The following is a 21,197-nucleotide window of genomic DNA, read 5'->3' on the forward strand; positions in this document are numbered from 1 at the left end:
ATTCATACTCGTCTAAGAAAGTATCGTAGGAATAAGGTTCCTCCGCACACCGAATAAATTCAAAACAGCTTAAAGCCCTACAGGACCTAAAAAGACCGATACTTTTACTAAAGTCATTGTTCACACGCAGTGAAAAGCAAGAGAGCGCTGCGCATTGATACAGCCTCGCCGCTGGTTGGCATGGATGCAGCGAAGAAACACTGCGTTCTGGCTGCAAACGACTGCCATATTTTGTTCTTTAGCAAGGAGGCTTTCCATTGCGTGAGCTGCTTCTCATGGCTGGATGAAGCGAGACTCGCCACAACGAGAGATAAACTTTGCCACCGCTACCTAGAGTTTCAGAGCCGTTCATTTTTCGAGGAGATCATTGTGCCAATCATCAACTCTCATTTTTCCAGCGCTAGTAATCTGTGGTAGCGGTGCCCTAATTGCGATTTGAGTGCTACGCACGAATGTAGCTTGATATAGTCCGTTAAGGCCAACTCAGCAATATTTCCTGTGCGCGCTAGAGGTGCTATGCACCCCAGCATACAAAATATATTTTCTAACACACAGCGAGAACCCTCATGTCCCTGTCGCATCTTTCTTGCCGTTCTCTGTTGAACTTTAGCTACAATCATGAGGGCTGACGGCCTATGCTGCGTCTTCCCTGTCTCCACCCTGCAAGTGTATGCAGTTGGAAATCACCTTTTAACAACAGCATTGATAAGTAATCGAAATTCTGAAGTGACAACAGAGATCGTCACCTATCATGAGAACACTTTGTCTCGGGCGCACCAGTTTCTGTGGAGGGGGCCAAAAATTAGAAAGAGAATTGTGCTTATAATTTAGGAGCGTACAGCTACCGGGGCAGAAAAAATATCATGCTGCTCAGTTCCGGTTTCTTCTTTTGAAGCTGTACTGTAAGCCATAGCTATTCTAGAAGATATACAATGGACGCTGGGGCAGGTCTTCTCCAATGTAGTCTCTTCGACGTTACTCCACCAGAGCACTGCCTCAAGAGCTGTGCGAGACTGTTGAGCACGTGAGTCTACTCTCTTTGTTAGGAAAAGCGCTTATACAGCACAGCTCTGCGATGAGATCGAGAGTGATGTAAGCGAATTTACGCTACAAAGATTCTTCTACAAGAGTTATCATATTTGGCTGAGACTCTCTTGTGTGTTTTTTTCATACTTTTGTTACAGAGCTGCAGCGATCCACCACCGCAGGCCCGACTGCGCGTACCTAGGTCGCCACGTAGTGTCACACGCGGGACGACGGCGCGCAGTGTCATAACGCTTTTTCTTGAGTGACGACCGGCAACAGCAGCAGGCCTGAGACTTCTATTATCACTTCAATAAGCACCTACGACTGGATATAGCAAAAAGTGTGATAGAACAGCGCTTAGTGCTGTGCCGCTCTGTAGTGCCCCTTTATGCCGCGGTAGGCTCACATAAGTTCTCTATCACGAACTTCAACGCCACGATTCGATGTTCGTGGGCATCACATGCAATTTTTATGCGGAAATGTCCCGTCGATTAGTGATGAATATTCTTTCTGCATTCGACGACTAGACTAGCTGTTGATTACCCATCTACACGGCTTCTTCTGCAGCCAGTGGAAACACACATGTGATATTGATCATTAGCTTAGATGTGATCTTTAATCCCGTGCACTAGTTGGTGCCAGACGTCCCAGTCAGAAAGAATTCGCATATGACCTACTGATGAGCATACTAAGACAGCTGACGGTAGGATTTCCAGGAAAGGAAGAGCATCGATGCTCGTGGGTTTGAGAGCGTTTTAATTCGCAGTAAAGGTGCACCAGCAACCCTTCAGTAACTGCACTGCCTTAAAACACATCAAAAGGAAGCATTGCATTCATGTCCAGTGCATTGTGTTCGGTTTCTGAAATGAAAGCAGCAGCTTGATTCCTTTTCACGACCCACAGTATTTCTGATCTTTATATCACCTCTCGGAACGTCCTTCGAAACAATACGTTTTCTCATTTCATTCGAATAATAACACGAAATTAACAGAATCCGGCCATTTCAAGACCACATTCACAAATAAATACATCCAGGATGACTTTGTTTTCTAGAGGCATGTGACGGGAGAAGAACATTGCAATGACGAAACGGTCAGATCACCGGAAGGAACTCAGCGGTGTTGCGAGCACCCTGAACCGGATCGTTCGTTTTCATCAGGGCGTCCAATGTCCTTCCTCGGCCAACTCCACAGTGCAGTCGGCATGACACGATACCACACCTGACTAGGAAAAACATTCGGAAAAGTACGACGTCGGGGCTTCCGGAGTTGGTGCAAAGGCGAGGCGGAAAGTCATATTCCCGCATCACAACGTGGCCGTTGAGGCTTTGCTGTCCCAGGGGGCAATCACCACGCGCGCACATTCACACACATTCACTCAGCAACATCAGTCAGGGGAGTTGCCGCGCGACGACTCGCTTCCCGTCATCTGGAGGTCACTGGGAGACAGGGGCCGGTACCGACGCCTCCTGAGCAGGTTCCGGACAACATGCGAAGAAGAAGCAAAAGCCATGTAAGCAGCACTGTTCCCCAACAAGGTGCATACAGTCCTGTAGGACTTCCACACCCCGACATAACAAGCTGTGGAAAAGGAAGCTGTAGAATGATAAAGCCTAAGGACGGCGCGAAGACAAGTAAACGACCTGACGTACTTTACAGCACAAAGTTAAGCATACAGCTCATCTCGCGTGGTTTTCTTGTTTATGTGGCGTCTTTTAGCATTTCATTTTTGAATAATGAAACCGTCTCTTTTTAAATATCTGCAGAATAAAATCTGCTAGCTCGAAAGAGCGCTATTACTTGGATGAACTGATCATAGAAAACACGCAGCTGACATTTGTGAAGCTCAAAATCAACTTGCCGATTAAAACCAGCCAAGCTTCATTCGCGACGCGCTTACAGGCGACGCATCTATAACAAAGAGACGAGAAATGATGCATAGACCTTATACGACGAAAACATAATGCCAATCGCGTGCGATACCAGCGAGCACTTGGCGATTGCTCGACAGCTAGACAATAGAACATGAAAACAACTATGTTTTGGGGCACGTGATTGTCCTCAAACTGGGTCATGCAGATTTAATCTGCATGACCCAGTTTCGCATATTACGAAACCAGCAGATACCAGAATGAATATTTTCTTCATGCTCTCCGGAATAATCTTCACATCGTTCGCAGGTAAAACTACCTCGGTACTCGGACGATATTTTCATTGTTTGGGTTTACCACGCAGGTTGTTTTCTATCGCGGTCGTGACATATGTGGCTTCTGAACAAACAAGAGAATTCTTTACGCTGCAGTGATTGAGCTTGGAAGTATTCAGAGACTTGGAATGGGAGCAGTTAGGGATAAGAGTAGATGGAGAATACCTCAGTAATCTGCGATTTGCTGATGACATTGCCTTGCTAAACAACTCGGGGGATGAACTGCAAATAATGATTGATGACCTAGACAGGAAAAGTAGAAAGGTAGGCTTGGAAATCAATATGCAGAAGACTGAGGTAATGTTCAACAGCCTCGGGAAGGAACAGCAGTTTACATTAGGTAGCCAAGTACTGGACGTAGTAGGCGAATATGCCTACTTAGGACAGGTAGTAACCGCAGATCCAGACCATGAAAAGGAAATAACAAGAAGAATAAGATTGGGATGGAGCGCATTTGGCAAGCGCTCGCAGATTATGACTAGCAGCTTACCGGTATCGCTCAAGAGGAAAGTATACAACAGTTGCATTTTACCTGTACTCACCTATGGGGATGAAACGTGGAGGCTAACCAAGAGGGTTCTACGTAAGTTGAGGACAACGCAGAGGTGTATGGAACGAAAAATGGTAGGGGTAACATTAAGAGATAGGAAGCGTGCAGAATGGGTCAGAGAAATAGCACAAGTTACCGACATTCTAGTGGAAATTAAGAAGAAGAATTGGGCATGGGCAGGACATGTAGGGCGAAGAGAGGATAACCTATGGTCGCTTAGGGTAACAAACTGGATTCCAAGGGAAGGAAAGCGTAGCAGGGGGCGGCAGAAAGTTAGGTGGGCGGAGGAGGTTAAGAAGTTCGCAGGGGTCAAGTGGATGCCGCTAGCACAGAACCGAGTTAAGTGGAGAAATATGGGAGAGGCCTTCGCCCTGCAGTGGGTATAGTCAGGCTGATGATGATGATGATGATTGAGCTTGGCGCAGTAAAATTTTCGGCGCGAAAATTGCTCAGGCACAGTCGCTTCAACCTACGCCCGAAGTGCTCTGCCAACCTTTTATGATATCCTCAGAGGCGGGCATTTAACTCGTAATGAAGGTGTTGACTGCACGCTAAATGCATTAAGTTGAAATTCTGAAAACTTTTAATATCACAATAGGTGTAATGAGTGGCTTCGTGCCATCAACTTCTGCGATTATGCAGCAGGGTTAGGCAAGATACTTCGAAAAGTATGATACACGATACCCTGTAAAATTGCATTTCCGATGCCGATACACGATCGAAATGGAGTTTCGATACAGATACTCGGCACTGTATCGCCGATACTTCGATACATCACTGAAATCATAACATAATAAAGGTGGTAATACGATTAGCGGCATTAGGAAATTTTACTGTGCTTTCTGGAATTTTTAGAGCATTCCTAAAGCGTAGTTTTTCTGAACGGGCTTAATAAATACGCCAGCTCGGAGTTATTGTTTGGGTCCTTGTCAGAACTTCACATTGAATTGAAGCCATGGTTACAGTAAAGCGATTACTTGCACAAGCAGCCCAGCGAAATAATTTTTTTAACTAATGCTCTTCATGTGAACTGACCTGTAAGCCCTTGGCTATACATACAGGCACAAAGGTGCAATCTGCGTGCGTTTGGAGAACTGGGTAGTTATATTGCCATTAGTGGTAGAAAATTCTTAAATTGTTAAAACCTAGAAGGAAAACAAGAAAAATAACATGGCTGAAAGCTATTTAGTCCGGCAAGAGTGCGATGTGGGCGTGCTAAAAGCGACGCAAATAAGAAACTCCTCTCTGCACACGAGCACACCGCAGTGTTGTATTAGATGAAGATGCATTTTATCAGAGTGTAAGAGTGAACCATAGCCGCATTGACTCAAGCATCCTGGAGGTAGTTAGGCAACGCGAGGTTCACTAGCGACGCTAGAGAACTACGGCTGGTTGTAATAAAGGATAGAAGTATATTTTTTTAACAGAAAGTGGCTAATATGGTGTCAATCAATTTGCATATTTTAAAAATTATTTTTTTTTAAGGTAGAGCTATCTTTAAAAGTTTTATCCAAGGTTTTCACAAATGTTTTTCACAAAAAAACAAAACATTGTTTGACAACGCATAATTTGTTATACGAGCTGTGCTGGAAAATTGCATTCATAGGTTTCATATGCACTTCATAAAATTTTGGACGTAATATTGTTTCCGAAAAAAAGGTCTAGTGGAAGTCTGTTTCCTGTGGATTCATTTTCCTTGAAACGCCGTAACTGCAAGTACGTGGTTAGCCGACTGCATCGTGGTGGACTAAGGCCTTAAAAGCTTGTGCTCTTGCCGCCAAGCAGAGCCGGCACGCGGAACCAAGGGGTTTTGGGTTGTGCATAAGTTACTGCGCCCGACAGCACACTGAGGTCACTGCTTGACGAGAATCAAACGCCTCAGAGACGGGGGCGGATAGCGAAGGGTAGGAACAGCGGATACAGCAATGTGCTTGATCCCTACTGCGTGTTCACCTTGCGTTTCCGCTTTGTTCATACCTCTCTGTGTGTCGGTTAAAGGTTTAGCAGCTTCGCGCTCAAAAGTAAAGCACCTCGTGAGCACCTGCTTACCGCTGCCTCCTTCAGTTTTAAAGAAAAGGAATCCGGAAATGTCGTTGACGCTGAGGGAGGGGCATTTGGAGGGAACTCAAGCGGTACTACAAGCCGAGCTTTCTCAAGGCATGTACTACCGTCTGAGCGAGCGCCGTCAACGCGAAGTCTCACAGCGGTTTCAATATTTGAAGTTTTCTTTAGTATTGAGTATCTTCAAAATGCACGATACTTTAAAAATGTATTTTCGATACCGATACTCCGATACTTGCATTTTCAGCACACAATACCTAATACCAATACACAAAATGTATCTAAAGATAGTATCCAAGATACATGTATCTTCGATACTGTCCTCGACTGTTATGCAGGTTAGATTCTCTCCGCTGTAATCCACGTGTGGTGCGTGCGGGAATATAGAACATTATCTTATGTACTGTCCCGTGTACGCCGCTCAAGGGCGCGTGTTTCTGGTTCCCTCAAGAAAACAAGAGCCCCTCAAAGTTCACTTCAGGGCATTTCCAATCGCATTCATTTTTTGTCTGTCTTTCTTCGTGGTCCCTTCATGGTTTGTCGTGGGCTGTTTTTTCATATGAACATATACTCACTCCTCCACTAAGCGCCCTACGAAGGTGGCATTCATGAAGAAGCACCAGTTGAAAGAATAGCAGAGCACGTAGACAGCGCCGCAATCGAGAAAAGCGTCTTATGTCGTCTACGGCCCTCTTTAAACAGTTAAGAATTTTTCAGATTGCAAACATTTTTAAGCAATGCAAGGAAACTGAAACACAAGGGTTTTGAGGGCCCGAGAAGACGGAGTGTTGCCGGATCTGTAAGCAATGACGGCCTTTGTTACAGACATCCGGTAACCCTGTGACTTCTAATTCTACCAAGCTACCTCTGCCTTGTGCGCACATGGGGCACTCACGGAGCTTAGGGCGGTGGCTCTAAGAACACAGATGGAAAAAAGAGCCCAAATAAAGATTTACAAAGTTTAGGCTAAGATTTGATAATGTGGGAAAGCGGAGTTGCTCAGTTGCCGCCTGTCTTTGTGTAGTTGGCTATAATTAGACAAACATTTGTTGCCCATTAAACCCCATTTCACGTTGAGCTACATCTCAGGCTCCACCGCGGGATCGTCCACCTCAAATCTACGTCTTCCTCGCTCCAGTTCGTTTCAGAGCTCCTAACGATGTCGAACAGAAGACGTGTACGAGTCCGCTGAAAGCGCTTTTCCGTTCTTTCTGCCTTGCGGTGAGTTCAGCTCGGTTGCTGTGCTCTTAGCTGGCTTGAGCATATGAGTTACACCTTTTCTGCACTTTACTCCTAGTAGCTACACTGTTCCCATGTATGTCCGATGAAAGAACAATGGAAGCGTTTACCAGAATGATACTGTTTGGTCTCATCACTTTTATTGGCACAAAACATGCAGCACCTCTACTGTCTCTTAATCGTTCTTAATCACGTCCTTCGTCATTGGCGGGGCGTCTGACTGCTCTTCACTGTTAAAAACCTGATTATTGACCTGACAACCTCTTCGTAGAAGCATTCGACTGCCTGGTCGTCATGACTACATGCATGTAGGCCCGTAGGCCTGTACAACCTTCCATTTTTACCGCTTATTAAGCTTAATTATGATGCCTATCGCCTTCTCATTAATGCTTTTCTCTTCTATAGAACTGCTAATATAGAACTCTTCAATATTAGCAGCTGTATCCTCATTGATAAGCCCTACTCATGTTCACATCTCTCGGGTAAACCATTTCTGCCCTTCAGTACAGTATATGCCTCATTTGGCCTCCTAGCCTCACTAAGCCATATGATATCCCATTTCATACCCTCCAGTTCCTCTGACAGTACTGCTTAATTAGCCTTACCAGCTATAGGGTTCTAGCATTAAACGTTGCCAGGGCCAATTTCTAATGGTGGCCTGTCCGGAGTCAGATTCTCAGCACCCCCTACTGCGTTACAGGTCTGACCGCCGCCGGGGACAGTTGCTCCGCAGCTGCTGGTGGCCAGTGGTTTGTTGGAGTATTCATAGGAGCGTGCGGCCAATTACTACATCAGGGTGGCCAAATCATACTCTGGTGAGGGTGTGCGTTTCTGGAGGTGTTCAGCGGTCACACTCCACACCTACTTATGCAGTGCCATGCGGATTTCTTTTCTTTTTGTTAATCCGGTTAGGAATTACGCGGCAGCGGGGTTCGAACCACACTAGGCGGATGTTCTACCTGCATCTTTGAAAGCAATGTCTTTGTGATTGCAGTCTTCGCCAGGCACACTTTGAGGAGCAGCGCGATAAACGCCTGCTTATACTCCAACGTGAGGAGCGTCGATGTTTAGTTGCGATCCCAATAGCGAAAAGAGGTCTAGAAAATAGATGTAAATGTCTTTTTGTAGTGTTAGCTACATTGTCCGAGGTTGAGCAGTTTAGCGTGGCAAGGAGCAGTGACGTCAAACGGCACGCAGCTGGCGCCACCGCCGCGCGCGCGCCTCCCCGGTCTGCGCATTCCATAGAAGTGACGTCTTAGCCGCCGCAGACTCACAGGCGCCCTCGCGTGCCTATCTGTGTGCCTACGTTGCGTAGTAGTCGTCTGACGCTGCCCGCGCGCGCGCGCCTCGCCGGTCTGCGAATTCCAGAGGAGTGAAGTCTGCGTGGCCTCCATGGGGCGCACGACAAGGCGCCTACGTGTCCAGTGCCGCGCCCTGACAACGATGGAAAAAGTGCGCATCTCCATGAAGTATCTCTGGCGCGCTCGCTCCTGTGTTGTTGCAAGACTTCGTAGGCTAAAACCGGCCGAAACAGTTCGACTGCTACTTGAAGCTTGTCCCGGAGCGACTTCCATCGCCTTTGCACACGCTCGATGCTGTCTGCGCGATTGCAAGACGATGATTTTTAAGCGCATTTCACTTATTCACTGCTTGCAGTAAACAAAGCGCTGACCTGCGCGGTTCTCCCGGCAGCAGTAGAGGCAGCACCTCAGACGCTACCTCTCGCACATAGCTTCTTTAACTTATTTATTTTTATGTTGTTTGTGGGTGGCGAGCCGCAGCTAAAGTCCCTCAGCCACAGCGAGTGCCGCCGCTACACGTCGGCGATGAACCTTTCGTTGTCGATCGTTTGACTGTACGCACATCTCTACGCACCCCATCCACGATGTCAGAAAAAAAAAATCTGAGAGATCGCAGAGACTGCGCGAAAAGCATCCTCTGAGTGGTGCACGGCAACCAATGAGCGGCGAGCCTCCTCTGCGCCAGCCCGAGCGCCGCGAAATATCTGGCCAGATTATCCGTGCGCGCCTCAGCTCGCACCTGGTGCGTCACGCATGCGCAGACTCCAGCGTAGGTTCGTGCGCGTGGCGCGCCGCTCGGGCACCCAATGGAGCGGGGCATGAGCGGGGCTAGGCAGACGCGCTGTTGCCGTGCTCAGCTGTGCGCCTCGTTGCGCAGTAGCCAAGTCTGATGCTGGAGCTGCTTGATAGCGCCGCGCATACAGAGAGGTATCAGTGGGGGCATATAGCAGGGCGTATAGCTGTGAAGAATGAGAGCGAAATTGCTTCTCAGAGGCGCATAAGAGCGCAGACTCATCGGAGTAGTTGCCTGGCTGTTGGCGGTTGAACGAAAAACGAACATAAAAGGCTAAACGTGCTGAGAAAGCTAAGAATAACCGGCTGCACCTTCTGGCATAGCCGAACTAAGCCACTGCGAATTTGTTTTTTTTTTTTCAGAGTTTTCGTCTGTGTCACTAACAGGAGATTTAAAAGACGATATACTTCTCCCACTTAATTTGGAGTAGTGATCAAGGTTAGTTACGTTTGCGAGTAATGTTGTATTTCAGTACTTCACAGGTAGCAAAAATCACCGGTTGCTGGCACACAGGCAATTTCGCACAGAACACGGACAAACTAACGAACCAAGGTCTACATTGAGCAATGAAAAAATAATCAAACATAACCATAGATAGTGTCAGTGTGCTTGCTTCACTTGACATGTTTTACATGTTGATGTGGAAATGATGGCATCTTCTTTCCTTTCAGAGTGTGCAGACCAGTGTGCACATGAAGCCCTTTGCCCACAGCGGGTTCATATTTAACGAGCTGGTTTTTTCTACTCAGCCGATTCCGCGGCTAGGGTGACAGTGCCACCGCAACTATGGTGAAAATACGCTCAGCTTTATTGAATTTCTTCGTCAGAGGCATCGACTCACGTCGAACAGTCATTTTAAACCGAGCAGTGTCAAAGTAGAAAAATACTCCTGCGCCTCATGCTGATATTATTTTAAATTCTCATCCAGTTGATATTGTTGACCATTTCAAATGTTTCGGTGTAATGATTACTCCTAATATCTCCTGGGAATCTCAAAATGACTTGCTTTTCCAACCAAATTTTCTCGCATAATAACTGGTGTAGTCGGTCGTCTCAGATACATGCTTTCCGATAAAACTAAAATAATGGTCTATAATTACCTTGCCTATTCATACATTAATTACTGCCATCTTGTCTGTGGCACCGCTACATTTCTTACATACAAAAAATATTCGTTATACAAAAACTATATTTACTCCATGTATACAATGCAAATTATAACGCTACCACTACAGACTTTTTTCACGGTGCTCATGTTATTACAGCTCGCAAAGTATACCGCTACAGTCTACTCAGACTGTAGCGGCCTAGATTTAATAATGAAGTTATAAGGTGTTTATTGGAGCACCAAGACCGTAGGCAACGTCCGCAAACCAAAGCGACGGGGGTAGCTTTCGAACCAACAGCTTGCCAACAGTGCAGTGCCAACAAGGCTCCGGCTCCACTTCGTCTACCTCTTCGGGTTGGCGCGCGAGCTAATGGCGATCGGGATTACTACAATACCCCCCGGCGGAAAAGGAGCCATCCTGGCGACTCATGGTGAGGAAAGGGTAGGGGGATCATAATACGGCTTGAGGCGGTCGACATGTACAGTTTCTCGGCCGCGGCGGCGATGATCTGGAGATGGGTTCAAGGGCTCTACTACGTAATTGACGGGAGAAGATTGTTCGAGAATGCGGTAAGGTCCATGATAGCGCGATAGGAGTTTGGATGAGAGGCCGGGTGCTGAGGAAGGCACCCAGAGCCAAACGAGGGCACCTGAGGGATATGGAGGCGCTGGATTTGTAGGGTCCCGGTTATGCTTTTGTTGAGCCTGGTTCTCCGTTGTGAAGGAGCGCGCCAATTGTCGGCATTCTTCGGCAAATGTATGCGCTTCAGACAGTAGAGTGGTCTCTGAAGCGTCGGGGTGGTAGGGCAGGATAGTATCCATGGTGGACGTGGGTTCACGACCATATAAAAGAAAGAAGGGGGAGAACCCAGTCGTAGTCTGCGTAGCCGTATTGTAGGCGTACGTTACGAAAGGCAGCACTTGGTCCCAATTAGAGTGAGCGCTATCGACGCACACGGCTAGCATGTCACTAAGAGTGCGATTAAATCGCTCAGTCATGTCGTTCGTTTGGGGGTGATACGCTGTGGTGCTCCGGTGAATGATCTAGCACTGATTGAGGAGGGCTTCGACAGTGTCGGAAAGAAACGCACGTCCGCGGTCACTGATCAATTCTTTCGGTTCGCCGTGATGAAGAACGAGGCGATGCAGAATGAACGAAGCAACATCCCGTGCGGTGGCAGACTGCAAGGCCAATGTTTCGTAGCGGATTAGGTGGTCAACGGCTGCGATGACCCAGCGGTTGTTAGCCGAAGGGGTCGGAAGCGGGCCATACAGATCGATACCGACACGGTCAAAAGGGCGGCTGGGGCAAGGCAATGGCTGCAACGGAGCGGCTGGCTGAGGGGGTGGATTCTTGCGACGTTGGCAGGCGGTACAGGATCGAATGTATTCACGAATGAAGCGGTACATGCCGCGCCAGTAATATCTCATACGCAGTCGAGAATAGGTTTTCATGACACCTGCATTGCCGTATTGGGGATCGGCGTGGAAAGAGGCGCAGATTTCAGCACGGAGATGTCGCGGAATAACGAGAAGCCACTTTCGCCCTGTAGGATGGTAATTGCGGCGGTATAAAAGTCCATCACGAGTGGCGAAGTGGTGGGCCTGACGACGAAATGCACGTGACGGAGACAGCTCTGCGGGCGTAGACAGGAATGTTAAGAGGGAGAATATAGATGGATCCTTCTGCTGCTCAGACTTCATGTTGGTAATGTTGAGCGGCGACATATCGTAGGCACAAACGAAGCAAGCCGTCGAGTCGTTAGGAAGCGGTGAACAGGAAAGGGCAGCAGCGTCGGTGTTCTTGCGTCCAGATCGATAGATGACGTGGATATCGTACTCCTGAAGACGTAACGCCCAGCGGGTGAGGCGGCCGGAGGGGTCTTTGAGGGAGGAGAGCCAACAGAGCGCGTGATGGTCGGTAACAACGTAGAATGGGCGACCGTAAATATAAGGATGAAACTTGGTAATGGCCCATATGATGACCAGACACTCCTTTTCGGTCACAGAATAGTTCGATCCCGCTTTCGTGAGTGTACGACTAGTGTACGCGACGACATACTCGGAATATCCAGGTTTCCGTTGAGCAAAAACAGCGCCCAGACATACGCCGCTTGCATCAGTGTGTATTTCGGTCGAGCAGGCAGGGTCAAAATGGCGGAGTATAGGGGGAGAGACCAGTAGACGGCGTAGTGTACTGAACGGAGCATCACAGGCTGGTGACCAAGAGGAGAGGTTCGGGCCTCCGGCGAGAAGTTGCGTTAAAGGGGCGATGATACTGGCGAAGTTTCGGATAAAACGGCGGAAATACGAACATAGACCGACAAAACTGCGAAGTTCTTGCAAGGTTGTGGGCTTGGGGAAGTCTGCGACGGCACGAAGTTTGGTAGGATCCGGTAGAACGCCATCCTTGCATATGACATGACCAAGTATTGTGAGATTGGTAGCGGCAAAGTGACATTTCTTCAAGTTGAGCTGAGGCCGGCTTCAGTAAGGCACGTAAGGACACACTGAAGGCGCAGAAGGTGGGAAGGGAAATCTTTCGAGAAAACGACAATGTCATATAGATAACAAAGACACGTTTCCCATTTGAGCCCACTGAGAATGTTATCCATCATTCTCTCGAAGGTGGCGGGGGCGTTGCACAGTCCGAACGGCATCACATTGAATTCATATAAGCCATCGGGAGTGATGAAGGCTGTTTTCGGGCGGTCAGCGGAAGCCATCGGTACTTGCCAATAGCCAGAGCGCAAATCTAGCGACGAAAAGAACTGCGCTCCTTGCAAACAATTTAGCGCGCCGTCAATTCGTGGGAGTGGGTAAACATCTTTGCGGGTTATCTTATTCAGACGCCGGTAGTCCACACAGAAGCGGATCGTGCCATCTTTCTTCATCACCAATACTACGGGGGAGGCCCAAGGGCTATGATATGGTCATATGATGCCCCGTTGAAGCATATTGGCGACATTGTCACGAATGACGCGGCGCTCAGTGGGCGACACGCGATATGGTCGCTGCCGCAGGGGAGCATGAGGACCAGTGTCAATTGCATGAGAAACTGTCAACACGTCAAAAGATGCACTGAAGCGCTGAAGGAGGGCGACTATTTGGTCCCGTTGGGCGGACGGAAGGTCAGTCGCGATAGCTCGATGAAGGGCGTCGACAGGAAGCTCATCACTCGTAGCAGCACAAGATGTCAGGGCAGCGACGTGAGGAAAACCTTCAGGTTCGGAGAACATGTAAGTGCGATCAGGGTCCAGCTCTTCAATGTAGCCGAGACACTCCCCGCGAAGAACAACCGTCGGGCAGGGAAAAGGGTTGGAAGCATAGATGACACAGCTGCCATCAGAAATCGTTAGAACGGCGAAAGGAAGAAGGAGGCGGTTATAATGGGCGGAGGCGAGTTTGGGCGTAAAGTGAACAGGGCTAGGGAGGGCAGATGTCGAAATAAGGGGAACGAGAACAGAAGAAAAGGGAGGAATGTGGGTGTCTGCAGCTACAAGGAGTTAAGCAGGGCGCACAGGCGGGTCACACAAGGCAACACTACACACAGGGGAAAGCTCAACTTCAGCACGAGCACAATGAATAACAGCACTGTGAGTCGACAGAAAGTCGTAGCCGAGGATGATGTCGTGGGAGCAGGCGTAAAGCACCACCATCTCGACGAGATACGTAATGTCTTTGATGCAAACTCGTACCGTGCACGCTGCCACAGGGGTGATGCGCTCTGAACTGGCCGTACGAAGCGAAAAGGCAGAAAGATGCGTCGTGACCTTGCGAATTTTGCGGCGAAGGGCATCACTAATTACGGAAACGGCAGCACCTGTATCCACCAGCGCAAGAACGGGAAAACCTTCTACGAATACTTCAATGACGTTGGCGGGAAAGGCGGAGGACTTAAAGTGTTCGTCAAACGCGCAGTTCTTGCCTCCGGAACTGCGGCATTTAGTTTTCCCCTTGCGTAGGGCCCTGTCGCCGGAGCATCGGCGAAATGGAACGTCAGCGAGGCGAAGGCGAACGGCGTGTCGAGTACTGAGCCCGAGGTGGAGACGACCCAGAAGAGACGTTGCTCAAGGGCGGCTCGGGGTCGTAGTGGTACTGACGGACTGTGTTCTCAGGATGAAGTGGGCGCTGACGGCAAAGGCGAGCGACGTGACCCGGGAGCCCGCAAGCATAGCAATTTGGGCGATTGTCGGCGGTTCGCCATGGGTTCTTAATGCGGCGTCGCGGTCGAGGGATCGGCGACTGAGGGGCCATGAAACGAGGTGGATCATAAAATGTAGGGTCGTTCTAGTAAGACGATGTAGGAAGCGCACCACGCGTTCCAGCGGTTACTTGAGCGTAAGTGAGTGGGGCTTGCACAGTAGCGATGGGAACACTAGAAGGCAGCGCTTCGGCGACTTTCTCCTCGATAACTTGGCGGATGGCGCGTTGGTCGGCGCTAATTGCGAAGTGCAGACTGTCAGCTGAACTGGATGGAGGAGGGACAGCTGGCGTGAAACTTCTTCGCGGATGAAGTCTAGGATATTCCGCATAAATTGAGACTGTTCCGCAGACGACGTAGCCAGTGCCAAGCCAGCAAAGCCGGCATGTGCGGCAGCCCGCCGCGTAGAAACGCGTTGCTTTCGTAGCTCGTCAAACCTCTGGCACAGGGTTATAATACCGGATACGGAAGTAGGGTCCCTGGCCGACATCATATAGTACGCATCATCAGTGAGACCTTTTAGAACACGTGTGACTCTTTCGGGCTCGGCCATGAACGGATTGACCCGCTTGCAGAGGTCAACCACGTCCTCGTTGTAGCTGGTAAACGTTTCCTCGGGAAGTTGAAGCCGTGCATGGAGGCATTGTTCGGCACGTAGTTTGCGTACCGCAGGACGGCCGAAGACATCCGCGAAGTTTTTTCTTGAAGACAGACCACGTCGAAAGATCGGCTTCGTGATTTCGAAACCACAGATTTGCCACGTCCGTGAGGTAGAAGAGGACGTTGCTCAGTTTTATGGAATCGTCCCAGCGGTTGTAAGTGCTGACGCGCTCGAAAGAGGCCAGCCAGTCGTCAACGTCATGGTCGTCGGTACCACTGAAGAAAGGTGAGTCACGGGGGCGTTGTGCCCCAGGACAGAAGATGGTGGCAGGAGTGGCAGGGATGGGCGCCGATGGTTGACTGGGAACGTCCTGCACGGTTGTGACCGAAGGCGTGCGGTTCCGAAGTTCCAGGGTGAAATTTGCGAGGAGGACTGGGGCGACGATCGAAGCACCTCCACCAAGTGTAAAGTGTTTATTGGAGCACCAAGACCGTAGGCAACGTCCGCAAACCAAAGCGACGGGGGTAGCGTTCGAAACAGTGCATTGCCAACAAGGCTCCGGCTCCACTTCGTCTACCTCTTCGGGTTGGCGCGCGAGCTGATGGCGATCGGGATTACTACAAAATGAAGAGTAATATATATAGCCTTGATTCATTGGCACATTTAGAGAAGAATGAGCATTACTATGCTACTAGACATGAAAAAACTGGAAGGGCGCTATACCACGCTTGAATTCTGGCAATGAAGGTTTGCGGTATTCTCTGGCCTTACTTTTGAACTAGTATCAATCAACTCTATCTAGTTGTTACATTGCTGCAGATTGAGAAACTTTGTTTTTATTTATCTTGATGCTTGTTTAACCCGGCCTTGACTTTTATTCTGCACTGATCGAGTCTATTGAACTGTTTTGAATTGTTTATTGCCATTGTTGATCCCCTCGTGCTGTTCCACTTTTTATATGGGGCTGGGGACTCGACAAGCCATCTGTTTATCAACATTTTTTTCGGTAGTCCCCCATGTGTTGAAAACATGGTGGGGATAAAGGTTTGATATAAACGATCTCGTGGTCCAAAAATATATTGAGGACATTTAAGCTCCACCTTTATGGGTATGACGCGATAGCGTAGGCTACCAGCTCGTGTATAAGGCCGGAAGATTCTGATATAACCCTCCCATATAAAAAACGCCCTATTTAGCCATTCGTAGGGTTGCTCAGCCATGTCAGCCTGCCGGCGCCATGCTGGTGCTTTTTCGCTGACAAGTTTCGGTCAATGTTCAAATTGGTCGATGAAAAAGGCCTACAGAGGCTCGAAAACGTTTTCTTGATGCTTCAAATGCCAGTGTTCAGTCTTCACAGCATCTAATATATTCTCCAAGTGGCCCGAAAACTGTGCAAACTTGCTGCGTCAAAGGCACCAACGCAAGACACGATCGCGTAATCCTTGCGCCTTCTCGATGCCAATAGATAATGGACGGAAACATATTTGGCTCTTTGATTCCAGAAAGCTTGAGACACCCTGTGGGCTCCTGACGAGAAAGGGGTCGTCCACCGGCTGTACCGGGAGGCGCTCCTGAACAGACACACCCAAATGTTCCAGCCAGGTGCCCTTCTCCGAAAACGTAGCTCGGAAAACCTGTCTTCAGTGTTCACTTATCCCTCGCCCTGCTTCTTGTTAGCCAGCATCTCAAATCTCGCAGAGATCCGTGACCCGCAACATAATTCTGACTTTATCCGTATAGTATGTGGTTACATTCGATGAAAAACCTGAATGCTTTTGTGTGCACGACCTGATATATCCATAACACGGTCATTTATTCAGGCTTAGACGTCCAGACGGCGTCAAGTGTGCAAGACGTCCAAACATGTTACAATCAGGCGATTTATCACCTGATGAACCCCTCATGTTCGCAGGATGTGTACTCTTTTTCCAGCAGCTTTGTGTGAAGAAAAGTGCCACTGTGGTTCAGACATTAACATTGCCCATATGCAGGGGCACACGCAAGTATTCTCCTATGCATTCGGCCTCAGAAGACCGCAAAAAAGGGAGTTTACTGAAAGCTTCATAAGGACGCAAAATCTAATACAAGAATTCATTTTACCCCGGCAAGGGTCCGAATTTGTTTCCTTAAATATATCATAAACGCAGTGCATAGTAGTGGTTACGAAACATTTTCGCTGACTTTCGTGCGCGCATCGCAGGCAGACATAACGGGACGCGCCTTCGCTAATCTATTTAATTAGTTTGAATGGTCTGCTCCGCTTCGCACCGTCGTGGCACCAAACGAAAGACCACTCTGTAGAAGACGCCGAGTTGGGTGCAAACTAAGGAATATTTTTACATCTTCCGTGACGTTGTGACCAGTGTGCTTGAAATTACAAGATATCGCAGGAATCAGCAATAGCGGACTGATTTATTAAATACATATTTTCTTTTTCTCTATTGACAAGTATATGCTATTGTGTTCGCTCCCACACGAAAGTAGACATACGAACTTCTGCTGTGTAATAATTTTAGGCGTCTTGGATGGAAGTGGGGGCAAGCCACCACCGCGTCCTGTTTAAACGGGCCCCCATTTGCCCTGCAGCTCAAAGGCTTCGAATAAACATTCCAAGTCACAATCGGGCCTCGTGATGTGGTCGTCTCAATTCTGTTCGATCGACATGCAATCACCGCAACCAACTTCCTCGCACGCTGTAGTAGTACAGCGCTCTAGAAAGCCCATTTTTACGGATAATCTCCGTGTCGGGGAGACAATTCCGATGCACGGCTGTAAATCAGTGCGATAGCGAACGTCCACTGCAACCCTGCTGCTCGAAACAATTCACAATCTCGCTTCAGCCTTATATAATCAGAACTAGGTCGACATTATCTTTTTAGATTCCCAAACATCTTTCTATCGCGCATCCCATTTAATATATTATTGGAGCTGAAGGTGCTACTAAAAATATTGCATCCTACTTGTATGGATCGAAGCTTATTTTTTCTGTCATCGTCCAAATGTTAAGGCTGGTAATGTGCCCTCTGGACTTCCTTTAGTTGAGTCAAGAGCTTCTCAAGGAACGGTACTCGGACCAACCTTTTTTGTTATCTTCATTAATGACATTGCTTGTGCATTCCCAGTAAAAATCAAACTTTTCGCACACGCTGTGTATTGTATAATGAAATCGTTACATCTAACCATCAAGTAAATTTAAACGTATCTCTGAACCACATATAAGAATAGTGCACCACACGGTAAATAGCCATAAAACGTTCGCAATGAATGCCACTCGCAAAAAGCAACCTTGACACTTCCCATATCTCATTCGCAATCATTATTTAGCGGCAGTAACCAGTTATAAATATCTTGAATTATTAATTACTAACGACCTCTAATGGAACTAGCACGTATGATATGCTTTTAAAAAGCGCAATGAAAAAACTCTGTTACCTGAGAACAACGCTGGCAAAGTCAACATACGACATAAAACTTTTGGCACATAAATCATACATCAGACCGATATTGGAATACGCGGAAGTTGTTTTGGACCCCTACACATAAACTATCATTTCGAATTGGAAAAGGTACAACGTAAATCGGTAATAAGCTTCATTTATAATACGTATGACTGCCACACATCCCCAGTCCAGGTCGTTTCTGACGCCAGCTTGGAAAGCCTGGCTTCAAGGCGTTACCAGGAAAAGATGAAAATATTTTGCTTGTTTCGGCATCACCGATTAAGAATTAAGAATGGAACGAAAGATGGTAGGGGTAACAATAAGAGATAGAAAGCGTGCAGAGTGGGTCAGAGAAATAACTCAAGTTACCGACATTCTAGTGGAAATCAAGAAGAAGAAATGGGCATGGGCAGGACATGTAGTGCGAAGAGAGGATAACCGATGGTCGCTTAGGGTAACAAACTGGATTCCAAGGGAAGGAAAGCGTAGCAAGGGGCGGCAGAAAGTTAGGTGGGCGGATGAGGTTAAGAAATTAGCAGGGGTCAAGTGGATGCAGCTAGCACAGAACCGGGTTAATTGGAGAAATATGGGAGAGGCCTTCGCCCTGCAGTGAGTATAGTCAGGCTGAGGTTGATGATGATGATGATGATGATGAATTAAGAATTGATGAAAAACTGAAACTGCTAACTCGCGCGCAGCATGATCCTATCACTCTAAAAAATTTAAAGAATGCTTTTGTAAAAGCAATATTTATCAAAGAACGGCTCGCCAGTGGAATACCGGCTGATGTTGTCCAGCGTTCTCATCATTCTGACGCGCCCTGGGCTGAATACTGAATACGTTTAATGTATTGTTGTGTACTGACATTTATCCAGATCTTGGCGTCAAGTTGGCCAGATTGCCTGTGAGTTATGTTGCAAGATGTGTCTTTGTACAATCTTTTTTTGTTTCTGTTCTACAGACTAATTTACTTACTGCTGGCCTAACGCTGTTTTTCTTTTATGATGATTAATTACAGTTTCATGTACTTTTTTTGTAACGATATTTATTGCCTCAGGGCATCAGTAGGGTATGAGATGAAGGATGAATAAATGGTTAAATGAATGGATAAACGAAGTTAGACTTGGCCGCAGTGAAGGCTGCGGAAGCAAGTCGCTCTAAGCTCGCTCTGTGCTGTTACAGGTTGGGAACTTCTCCATTGTAACTGCCGTTTTTAGGCAAGTAATTTGCTGTTGCTGCCATATCAGTGTGCGTTCTTGAAAAAACGTTTTCACTTGTTTGTGAGCGCTAATTAATGCCGGACGCAGCTGAAAAACTGCAATAGGAAATCCGCAATTTCGAAGCTAACATGGAACGTGAATTTCGGAAGGAAATAATTGTTTCAAAACAGTCTGGAATTCTTTAATGCAGAGCTTGAGGAAGCGAAGAAGCAGCAAAGTGAAAAAAAAGAACAAGGATCTAAGGGAAGCCAATGAAACGTTAGCTGTGATCATCTGAAAAAGCATGGCATTGAGCTCGAGCAAAGGATTACAGCCGCAGATGTCAAAGGAATGCCTAAACTAGAGAGCCTCCCTGAAACCCTCGAACGGGGAACTTCTAAATGTGCCAATACTCGGAGTATTGGTCATTGATATTGAGCGACAGTCGTTATCTCTATCATCCAAAGAAATACAATTCCTCAATCAGAACATGGGTTGGATATTTTTACACTGTTTGCCTATATATTGAATGTGTTTTTTGGAATAAAACCAAGTCTAGCGTTCGTGGTGTCCCCTTCTCTTCTGTGCCTGATTTAGCGCTAGTTACCATGTGCATTGAATCTAAAGGGCCACCAAACATAGTGGTTCAATTTAAGAGGCGCTCAAAGCGCGACGAAGTGCTCCACAAAGCGAAAAACGAAAACGCGCATATCAACGAAAGACTTTGGCCTCACACCAAAGAGACTGGTTTCGTAAATGAGCACATAAGCGCTGCTGTGGAACAGTTGCTCGGAATGATCATCGAAAAAAGAAATCTCTGAAATGGCGTTATGTCTGGATGAGTGGTGGAAAGATACTGGCCAAGCGAACAGAAACATCATCCATAGTCTACATTCGCACCATTCACGACGTTGATAAGATAACGTAAAATGCACCATTTTATTGCTGACATTTCCTCGAAAATGACGGTCTCTCCCGGAAACGTGAATCACAAAGTCAGGTCATTTTGGAAATTGCAGCCTTACTTGTTTTCACCTAAACACTCGATCTGCGCACGGCACAAAGGTTATGACCTGTCAGTGCTGCTGGACGAGTTCGATTTTGCTTTTGATTTAATAATGCTAACAGAAACAGGGTACAAATCTGATATTGAAATATGCAAGCGCGAGGGCTATACACGTTTTTTTTTTTCTAAATAGGGCAAACCGACGTGGAGGAGGCGTTACTATTCTAGTGAAAAATGAAATTCAATGCGAAATTATTCCCGAATTTCTTTTACCTCACAGGACATCGAATGCTTGTCTCTATCATCTCGCACTTACATTTATTGTGCAATGTATCGTCCTGCGGATGGGGATTTGAATTCTTTTATCGGTCACCTTGACAGTCTTCTTAGCCAGAATGTTAATGAGAATAGATGTACGTTGCTACTTGGAGGTAATATTAACATTGATCTGTTCCCGGAAGAAA

At 47.4% G+C, this 21,197-nt stretch overlaps 1 protein-coding gene across 2 annotated transcripts in view; it reads right to left on the reverse strand.

The window, feature by feature from the left end:
- Positions 1-1,277: 1,277 nt before the first annotated feature.
- The window catches only part of Asator (tau-tubulin kinase asator), a 193,382-nt gene continuing 173,462 nt past the window's right edge, over positions 1,278-21,197 (reverse strand). For both annotated transcript variants that reach the window (XM_084580671.1, XM_084580670.1), the window contains exon 13: positions 1,278-2,494. In XM_084580671.1, the coding sequence (XP_084436797.1) occupies positions 2,413-2,494 (82 nt within the window). In that variant the 3' untranslated portion in view covers positions 1,278-2,412. The remainder of the gene's footprint in view (positions 2,495-21,197) is intronic.

This window comes from Amblyomma maculatum, chromosome 10 (assembly GCF_055883805.1).
Source record: "Amblyomma maculatum isolate TAMU_Amacu chromosome 10, ASM5588380v1, whole genome shotgun sequence".
NCBI classification, from domain to species: domain Eukaryota; kingdom Metazoa; phylum Arthropoda; class Arachnida; order Ixodida; family Ixodidae; genus Amblyomma; species Amblyomma maculatum.